General features: G+C 33.4%; 1 protein-coding gene across 1 annotated transcript; it reads right to left on the bottom strand.

The window, feature by feature from the left end:
• Positions 1–6,206, bottom strand: LOC110702470 (putative uncharacterized protein MYH16). Its single transcript, XM_021880180.1, has 9 exons — positions 5,348–6,206; positions 5,051–5,251; positions 4,802–4,924; positions 4,562–4,611; positions 4,359–4,470; positions 1,550–4,195; positions 1,217–1,372; positions 742–854; positions 1–641 (listed from the first exon to the last, which is right to left on the bottom strand). Exons 1-9 carry the CDS (start codon positions 5,414–5,416, stop codon positions 395–397), a joined length of 3,717 nt encoding a protein of 1,238 aa, XP_021735872.1. The 5' UTR covers positions 5,417–6,206; the 3' UTR covers positions 1–394.
• Between the last annotated feature and the right edge of the window lie 5,050 nt (positions 6,207–11,256).

The raw sequence follows: 11,256 nt of genomic DNA, 5'->3' as shown, positions 1-11,256 counted from the left end.
TATGAACCAACAAAATCAACGAACACTATACTTTGATAAAATGAATTCATGTCCGACATAATATGCCCATCTCCAGATTTCTAAAAAATTAACAAATTACTCTGTAACAAACACTGAAGAAAAAAAAAAAAATCTGCCTATTCAAACAATTTTGTAGTACAGTATAACACTAACTTCAATATTTGACATTCATTCGAGGAGATTTCCGGAGCCGAATGAGGGAGAAAAAAAGAAAAAAAAAATTATATGAACTTAGCACATTTACATATGATCTTATTCACCAGAACAAGGTCAGTACAGTTTGTTTTTGGGTTTTCACTATGGGATACTTCTATTAAGCTATATGCCTTTAGTTATTACTTAAACTCTGCAGAATGTGACTCAAATCGGGTTCTCAGCCCTTCTTAGCATTCTTAAGGTTTCGCACTCTCATGATAAGTTGTTGCCTTTCACCTTCTACCTCGGCGAATTTGAGACTTATTTCAGAGTACCTTTCTTGCATTTCATTTAGTTCAATTTCCATGGATTTGTTCTGTTCCTTTAACAGAATCATCTCTTTCAACAATAGATCAATCTTCTGCTGGTCTCCAGAATCAATGTCGGATGGTTTTTGTTGGCCATCAGATTCTCTTTGACTGTCACTGACAGGTTAGGAAGAAAATACATCAGATCATTATAATTATTTAATAACAAAAAATTCAGAAACAAGAAGTCTTTAAACATCATTGATCATCAAACTACCTGTTTGGCTCCATATTGTTGGAAGTTTCATTTGATGAGATGCTTGCTTCTTCAGGCATATTTCCTAAAGTGACTTCTTCAGAATGACAGACTACTTGTGGCCCGACAGAAACCTTTTCCCGGGTCATAAAACGAACAAACGTTAGAATTCACTTCTGAGACCATAAAGAAAGGTATGAAAAATTCCGAAGCTGTCTGATTAACATGCAATTCCGAGACAAGGCAAAAACAAATGTAATTGTTTATGTTTAATTTTTTCGAGGCACCGAGCCAGGTTGGACCTCAAACAATAATGTTGCAGTCCCAAGGCTAAAATTCCAGATCTTTGGTTAAGATTGTACTAACTCTCCTAGCAACTGATCCAAGCATGTGGTTGGCAGGTGGTTCATGTTCAATTGTGTTTCAATACATGTTCACTCAGCCTGAATATAAAGCCATGTTGCTGAATTAAAAATAAAAACACAATTTAACAAACCTGTTTAACTTCATCATGGACGACACCTTGATTACTCTGACTGATTTCACTCAATCGGAATTCCATTTCCTCGATTTTCTTCTGAAGGCTCTTCTCCTTAGTCAGGAAAGCATTTGTAGAGGTCTCTAAGGCAGCATCCTTCGACTTAATGTGCCCCTGTCATTGCAAAAGATGTTTTGAATATACAAAGTTGAACAACTCAGGATTTAATATGCATAGTTGTTGATAAGTAGCACCAAGTTTCTTGCTGAATAAACAGCATACCATGCAATTATGTAATTGTTTGCAATCAAGATAAACATAATAGATACAGGAAACAGGAAGGGTCTTTACCTCGAGTAATTTTATTCTCTCCTTCAAAGTGATTACTTCTTTAGAACCAACCTCTTTAAGATTACGTTCTGATTTCGTATTTTTGGAAGTACCTCTCGGTTTATCTTGAGCTATGGCTCGCCCATTCTCATGAAACTTCTTCTCAATACTCAAAATTGCTTCATCCTTCTTCTTTAGATCAGCTTTGAGTTGAAACACTTGCTTCCTTAATTTCTCTTTCTCCAACTCGTCCTCATATAAAGAATGCTGCAAGTTGCCACATTGAGCTTTTAGTTCTTCCACTTCAAATTTCAGACTTGTAATTGCCTGCTCTTTCTCATTCTTGAGATTTCTCAACACAATCAATTCCTCAAGTGACTTTCCAGCCACCTCCTTCACTGAATTGTCGCGTGCAGTATTCTCCTTCTGAACCAGCAGATCTCTTTCTTTGGACAGTTCTTTAATCTGTTCAGCCAGTGACTTGTTTTCAGATGTTAGTCTCTCTAACTCAGAAGTGTGATCCAACTTCTCAGATGAAACACTTCTTTGGAGTTCATCACTTTGTTTTTTCCGGATTTCCACCTGCTTGGACTTCTCTTCAATTTCAACCTCCATCTGCTCTACCTGAGTTGACTTCATTTTGATTTGACCGTACAGTTCATGCAGTTTTGTTTCATATTCATCTTTCGATGACTCAAGCTCTTCATGAGCCTTCTGAAGCATATCCTGAAGATAGCGATTCTGCTGTCGTAATTCAGTAGCTTCAGTCAATGCTTTGCTAGCAACCTTCTCATTAGCATCAAATGACGACTGCATTTGTGACGACAATCTTTTGAATTCATCTTGAATTCTTGCAGCTGTATTAGCATTTTTCCACCTCATCAATCTCAGGGCTTCTTCTGCTCGGATTGCTCGCTGCTCCTGTTCCACTTTGGCACGTGTAACAGACTCCAGATCAGCTTCAAATCCTTCCGCCTGTTTCTCTATCTCCTCTTCAAGATTTTGGATATGAGCTTCAAGTTCCTTCACTGAAGCCAAATTACCAGAAGACACTTCAGAATGCCTTTTGAGCTCATTCTCCAGCTTCTTAATGTGGGCTTCAAGTTCATTCACGGTAGCACTAGACTTGGCAGCACTTTCTTCAGCTTTCAATGCTCTCTGCTCCTGTTCTGTTTTCGCATGAACAAGAGCTTCTATATCAGCTTCATATCTTTGTGCTTGTTTCTCTAGTTCTACCTCCAGATTATAGTTATGAGCTTCAAGCTCTTCTATGGAAGCCGAAGAGCTTGACAAGTCTTCTAAATGCCTCTTACGTTCTTTCTTCAAATTCTCTATCACAGTTTCAAGCTCGTTTATAATAGCACCAGACTCATTAAGATCAGCTTCTGCTCGAGCAGCTCTCTGCTGCTGTTCCATCTGGGAATGTGTGATATCTTTTATCTCAGCTTCATATTCTTCCGCTTGTTTCTGTAGCTTTTTCTCGAGGCTTGTATTACGAGCTTCAAGATCCTTTATTTCAGCCAAACAATGTGATAGTTCTTCAGAGTTTTCATGAAGTTCATCTTCAAGCTTCTGTATCTGAGCTTCAAGCTCTCTCGCTGCAGTATAAGAACTTGTGCCATCACATTGCATCTTCAGCTGATCTTGGAGATGACTTTGTTCCAATCTAGTAGAATATTCATGGTTCTCTTGCTTCAATATCTCATAATCTAGGGCTAGCTGCTCCATCTGCATCTCTAACTCATCTTTATCTCGCCTATACATTTCTATTTCACTACATAGGTCCATCACCTTTTGTTCAAGTAAATATGTCCCTTGTGCATCACTATGCTGTCTTACAAGGTCTTCTAGAGCCTTTTGCGCTTCATCATCGTCACTCTGACTCTTCTGGATACTTTCTTCAATCTCTACCGCACTTTCTCCAGATGTGGATCTGTTTGGTAAATGGGAAACTCCTTTCTCATTCTTCTCCAACATCTCCTCTAAATCTTGCACGGCAAGCATCAGCTCATTATTTGAGTCCTGTGTCTTCTGCAGTTGGATCCGAAGATTGGCATTCATATCCTTCTCGTAACTGAGCTCTTCCCTGATTAACTCGACAAGAGTCCATGGATCCCCCTGAAACTGAAACTTGCTTTTGACATTCAGATCATCAGAACGTTTAGGAGAGGATTTGAGCTTTTCATATTCATCCTTAAGTGCATTTTTCTCCTTTTTCAAGCTGGTGATTTCTCTCAACATGTCCTGTCCCTTTTTGCTCTCCTTCACAATTTGCTTTCGCAGAGTTTGTAACTCTAACTCAGACACTTCTGCCCTCCTAGATAAAGCAACAAGGTCAGCTTTGAGCATGTCAGAAGAATCATCCAAACCCATGGGAGATCTTAAACTGGGAAAGAAATCTCTAGGGCTGTTCATCGAATACTCGGTGCTTGAGTCATTGACAGGAACAATGGCCAGATCCCACTGTGTTTTGTGCTCATCTTGATAACCTGAGCTGTTTGAGGTCTGATCTTTGACAGTATTAATATTTCTTACTCCAACTTCTCGCGGAGTATTTAATCCTGAGCTGCTATCAGAGCTCGACAATGTGATGTCCGAACCATTGGACCCTCTACGAGTGCCATTCAACCCCACTGTATGTGACACCGTCTTTCTCAAGGGTAGATCCTGCAAACAATCATCCAAAACAATAAGCAAATTGAAAATCAAATAATTAGAATAGTAGCATTACATTAACTTGTTATCAATTGATGCATTTCTCCAATAATCTCTGTAGAAAATCACAATACCAAAGATTAAATCAAAACAAACACCAAATGTGAGACCTTACTTCAATAGGATTCGACATGGTAGCTTGCTCTGCATCGCCATTGCTAAAATGTCGTCTCAAGCTCTTATCCTCGTCCTCCTTTACTCTTAAACCATCATTCTCTTCAAGATCTCTGCATACCCTCATACCACATCAACAAAATACCCAAACACGAAAATTCGAAAAGCAAATGTAATACAGTACATAGATATCTCAATTCACACCTTTGAACTCTTCCATGATTACTATTCTCCTGTACCCTTTGAATTGAAACCTATCACATTAACCAATCACATAGATAAGAAACCTCAAAAACTCTAACATTATTTGCTCAATAATTCAATCACATTCCTTTTAAAAACCAAAATGAATCATTTCTGAGTAATTGGCCAAAACCCGGCCTGATAATGAGACCGTCTCATACAAGAATTCGCGATAATTAAAAGGTTAAGAAGAGTACTAACATGCAAATAAGAATCCGAATTCGAGTTCTTAAATGGAAATGAAACTGAACAAGCTTTTGTTGCTCCAACATAATCCGCTATATTTACAGAAAACTCTCCCACTAAACTACTCTTTGGTGATCCCTGCAATTTCAATGCCAACAAAAAACAACTCATCAACCAATTTTACTTCACAATTCTTTCCAAAAATAGAAACCTTACAATCAAACAAAATAACAAAATTAAAAAATAAAAATCAATAAAACGTACAGTTGAGATGAGAAAGTAGTAGATTCTCTCTTGAATCTTTCCAGTTTTAGGATCTTGAATCAATTTCACTGTTTCGTAAACTTGATTCTCCCAATAACAACCATTTTCCCTCACCGTCGATTTCTCCAACCTCGCCGTCGGTTTCCCGTTCTCCGCCGGAACTACCGACACCACCAACCCATTTCCGCCGTACTCAAATATCTAAACATTATTCAAAAATTTCAACCACATTATTATTGGAAAAATTGTAACCACCGCCGACACAATTAATTAATTAAAAAAGAAAATCAAGTTTACCTGAGTAGCATGAAACTGCAATTTGAAAATAGCAGTGATTTTAGTTCTCTCACTCCTCCACTTAAACATATCTAATTTTTACGGTTGGTATAACCGGAGCTCAGCCGGAAAATTAACGGAGCTCCGGCGAGCATTGCCGGAAAACGATACTAAATAGAGGAGTAGCAGAATCGCATTCCGAGGTTGACTCGGGAGAGAAACTGAGTGAGAGATCGTAGGAATGCGCAGATCTAGAGAGGGTAATCTAGTATCTGAATCTCTCTCTTCTATGTATGTAAGGTGGAAGCATGCAACAGTGTTGTTATTGAAAGAAACGACTGACTTCTTAAAATATAAATTCGGAGGTAAAATGAAGAAGATGTAGACTTGTTTTAATATTGTAAATCAAAGTTTTTTTTTTTATTGTTGTTCTTTTTATTTTTTTGGTGGTGACGGGTGAGATTTATTTATTAATATTCTTCCGTTTACAATTAATCTTCTTGTATACTCTGGATGACTGTACCTATTTAGAATTAGAATGTAAAAATAGGGTTAATTATACACTTGTATCAGTCATTTCTACCCTTTAACATTCTTACTATATCTTATAAGTTCTTTAAATTACGTGTTTAGGGTTAATAGAAAGATTATTAAGGACAAAAGGAGTTTAATTAAAAATAGGGTTAATTGGTAGTATTAGAGTAATAATTAGGTGGGGAGAAAGTAATGAGAAGATACAGTAGAGAGTGTAAAGTAAATATGTATTAAAAAAATAATAAATAAATAAAAAAAAAGTGGAGTATATTAGGGAGAGCGGGGGTGTGCTTAACGGCAGGGGAGCAGTAGTTTGATTACGTAAGAAGGTGATTCTTCCAATGAATTTTTATTGGATTGACTTTGGTGTCTTCTTCTTCTCCGCCTTGTCCAATTTTTGGTTGTGATTAAATTTTGCCCAATTTTTTGGAGCTCCGAGATTAGGGTGGATATATGACCTCCAATATCCAAATAGATGCATATTGGATGCTGGATATTCGATCCGAAATCACAAGTATTTGTCATTAGGTATTTGGTTCTGTATATGTAGCCGTTTAGGACCTGTAAGGTTTCAGAACTGACATGAAATTTTGAAAATAATCTTTTGCCTAAAAACGCTCTAGCTTCCCTCTAGTTTCTCTTTCTAGAATTTTATTTCTAGTCACTAGCTTGATCATCAAAGACATCATTTTATAGGTCGGAGTCCAAGTCGTACAAAAGCTGTATTACACTCTGTTTGTCGAGGGATTCTAAAAAATCTCTTGAAAAATATGTCAAAGCATCACATGAAATATCAAATATAAAATTGAAATATTTTGGTTTATTTTAACATTATTGCATAGTCTTTATCACCAAATTACAACAAAATAGTGGTTTAAAAAGGACTAAAAGAAAGTGATATAGTGTACTACATATTTGCCTCTTAGCTCTTCCAACACAACCAATGTATAAGTTCGTTTAACCACATTGCTACTTCGATGTGTTTCTCTCGGTATACTCTACTTGGTAAAGAAGTGGCTATTGGGAATTGTCATTGTCATTGTATATTTGTATTAGACTATTAGATCCACCCTTGAAATCATCAACTACGTTGTACTCCATATCACACACTACTAAAGTACTAACATAAAAAATGCCTAGCTAACTCAAAGCATAAAATGCTCAAGCTTCTTTATTTTTAATTGACTAAAATTGATTCAACTAAATATTTATATAGAAACATAGCTATCAATTCTCTTTTATTAACTTGAAATTATACAGTTTATGATCTAATAAGTTCCTAATATATATATTGTATTTCTATTATCTACTTTGTACGTCATAATGATATGGACATTCATGGGCTATAAAAATACAATCACAATATTAGTCAATCTAAAATTCCAAACTTTATAACAAATTAAACAACAAGACAAAGTAATAAATACCAACTTACAAGTTGTGTTATAAATTTATTTTTATTTTATTAATTTTAAATAAGGTGGCTTACGATTGTTGCTTGTGAAAATTATATTTAAGAAAAACCTTAATTATTGTTGGTATTAAAATTATTTCCATGCTTATATAAATATAAAGTCCACTCACTAGTAAACGATGCTATATTTGACTACTTGAGAAAATAAAATAAAAATATATATATAGATAATTCATTGTTTTTATTTGTTGTGATTGTTCTATTACGTTGGTGCTCCAATAGACATCTAGATCCTATGCAACTATGTGTCTATGTGTATATATTTAGTGGGACCCAAAGTCCAACGGTCAATGAAAATTTGATTAGGCTTAGCCAATGTAAAACAACTACCTTAATTACCGATTACGGAAGTATCTTTCCATAATTTAGAAGGGAAGACAAAATAGTAAAAAGTAGTATGACGATGTGATATACCATCTTTTAATTAATCAAACAAAAAAAAAAAAATGGTTGTATATAAATCTTGTTGATTGTCTTCTATATACAAGAATTTTTATATATAACGGGTGTATTGTAATAGCTTTGTATTGTGTCTAATCCTTGATTTTGATTCCAATTATATATAGAGTATTAATTCAATTCATACTAATTTTTGCATTTCGCCTGTCATGCCTACAACATAATTCGTCTTTGTATATACAACTATCCTCTTTGACGATTTATTATTATTATTTTTTTTTAAATTTGCATACATTTCATCTTCCGTCCTTCCATTTTTGGGAGTATTATTGCTCGTATTTACCCTTTTATATACTCACACAGTCACACAAATTAAAAATACCCGCACACATTATCAACTTAATTAGCTATAAAGTATAAATATAGTTAGTTGAATAATTTTTATGCTTTATGTCTTTCTTCTTCTACTCGCATCATCTACATGGACCCGCTTCTAATCTAACTTTTATTATCTCATTCATATGATGTCTTAATTTACGTACAAACAATAGTTATAATCAACTTAAAGTAACGAAGAGAGTATAATTTTATAGTGTTACAAACTTACACTAGCTTGCAGCACATTATCAATAATGACATGCAAAAGAGTGTGCAAGAACTTTTTCAAGTACACCAGATAATTTCGTCCATGTCTAGTTGTAAATTTGTTTTGCATGAAGGTGAGTCGTGTGACTTACCTAGATCTGGTTCCTTTATCATGTCTACTACATCATTATTTTATTATAGTACTAATTATCTTAGACTTTGATGTACACTGCACAGTACTAGCACTTGTAATTTAAATAATAAATAAACCAATTTTTAATAAGATCAAAGAAGACCATTATTATACTTTCAATTGCAAAATATTAAATTCAGATTTGATTTGCTTAATTTTTAATTAAGATGCAAATTTGTGTAAAATTGTGCTTAAGAAGTTCCTAGAAGAACAATGATCCAGATTTGTAGTACTAAGGTCAAAGACATTACAGAGTCCGTAAGATAGATAACTTATAAATTAATTTAATTATTCATCTATATTAGGGGGACCTAGCTACCCTTCAATTAATGTTCATTCCCCACCAATTATTAAATCATAATTCTTCTTGGAGCTACATTACTTGGAAAAGGAATACATATATTATGTATAGTACATGTATAAGTTGTTTTATGACTTGAATTATACGGAGTAATTTATGGTTACATTGGTTAGTTGTAATAGGACAATTGCATATGGATGTTCCCAAGCATAATAAGTACTAGTTCATTTGTTAGTTATTATAGTTGATAAATTAATTTCTGATGGTGATATAATAAATTTTAATCGAATTATCTAATAAATAGTACAATTCTTCTCTTATGCATGGTAACTTCAGTATTACAGAGTACTCCCTCGATCATTTTTATTATCCCATTAAATCTATTTGCGAGACAAAAAGAAAAAAAATCGATCCACAAAAAGCTAGATTTCTAATAAAAAACTGGGAAGAACAAAAATGACCAGAGAGAGTATGTATATGAATACCTTTATACTTTCTCTATTTCATTAATTTTAGTGTATATTGAATTAAATGTTTGATAATAATGTATTATATGTGTAGATTGATAAATAATATCTTTAATTGCTTGTTAGGGCCTGTTCTGATTTACAGAACTGAACTGATTGGAGCTGAACTGAACTAAATATTTTATGAGAGAAGAAAATTAGGAATTGACTAAACTGAACTGAACTAATTGGAACTAAACTGAACTGAATTAAAATTAAGCTGAAGAGAACAAACCCTTGGTCGTCTAAATTATAGCCTAACTACCATTATTTATATTGTGATAAGTTCTACAATACAGTACTTAATAATTTTTTGTTTAATCTATGAATAGTGTATTAAAAATGATTGGAATTTTCTTAAGGAAGTCATTTAAATTGAAGAAATGTGAATCTTAAAGAAAATTGATTTTAATAAACTTTATATGTTGATCTGATATTCAAATCTTTAATTAAGTTCATTTTTATTATTGTCCTCTATAAATTCTTGTAACATTGACATTATACTCTTCCATTATAATATTAGAATAACTTCCAAGGCAACTATAACTTTAAACATTCAATTTCCAACAAAACCATACAAAAGGCCACCAGCAATTTGGTATATTAACACTATACATATATTTTCGGTAGCACCCAAATATATAAATAAAGAAAAAGTTAGTAATAATAATAAGAGTATAAATGTATGTAGGTAGAACCTAAGCTAGGAAATAGGAAGTTAGGAAGGATATGATGTTAGATTGTAAAGCATGTGAAAAAAGAAAGGCTGTAACAAAGTATTCGATGATTGGAAGAGAAGCATCTTAAAAAAGTGGCGTATGTATAGATTGTATTGTGTGTTGAACAAGGTATTGTACTGGCTTGACGGTGGCTCGCACCAACTAACTCATCTAACCTCCTAATATTGTACCACGCACTTACATTGCATACTTTCGAAAATTACGTATGACCTACCTACTAGAGTATGTTTTTATTTGTAGCTTCGACTAGCCGCCTTTTTACCAAATATTTTCTCATCATTTGCTAATTATGTATACTATACATGATATAATACTTTTGTCGTCATTGAAAATACCAAAGTTTGGGTAGTCATACATATTTATGTAGACCTTTGTATGGTCTATATATTGTTTGTACAATCATATGTATTTATGTAGACCATTGTATGGTCTATATATAGTGTTTGTATACTCCGCACAAATGTATGATACTGTTTCTCTGTAGTTGATATGTAAATAGGTATGTTTGTCTTGTTTACATTATTTATATCAATTTTAAAAAATGTTTTAATAGGTAATGTATTTATTTATTTCATGTTTAGGAAAGTTTTTTTTTTTATTAAATTTATAAAATATAATTAATTCAAACCAAAGCTCAAGTAGGTATATTTAAGTTTAAATAAGTGAAGCACGTATATAAAATAACCTCAAAATCAATGAAAAAAATTCCTTTATGATCGACATCCCTATGAAATTAACTCTGATCTGTTTATTAACACCTAACAATGAGCTCCATATTCTTTGTCAAACAACACTTGTTCTTAAATGTTTCAGATTTTCAACGTATCATGAGTTAACATTCAAGAAAAGTTTATCAAATGTGCAGAGTCTGATCCATCATTTCATGCAATGTTATATATAAAATATCAAGGTCATCGAGTCTAATTAAGGACCTACGGTCATAGAAGTAGAATTCAAAAAGTGTAAAATATCTATAAAAAAAAACAGGTAGGTTATGCAAACAATTTTCTGTTAAAGCTATAAACATATAATGTAACACACAATTAATTCATACAATGACATAAGATGGTCCTTAAAACCTAACACGATATACTTTCTTCCTCAGTTTCTCATACAAAAAGTGAAACAGTTTGACATAACTCATGTTCCTAAACGATAAAAGCCCGTGTAGTTGATATTTATGTGGCCACAGAAGTAG

The sequence above is a fragment of the Chenopodium quinoa genome, unplaced genomic scaffold (genome assembly GCF_001683475.1).
Source record: "Chenopodium quinoa cultivar QQ74 unplaced genomic scaffold, ASM168347v1, whole genome shotgun sequence".
Classification (NCBI taxonomy): Eukaryota; Viridiplantae; Streptophyta; class Magnoliopsida; order Caryophyllales; family Amaranthaceae; genus Chenopodium; species Chenopodium quinoa.
The sequence above is the reverse complement of the archived record's forward strand: the minus strand, read 5'-3'. Positions and strand labels throughout refer to the sequence as shown.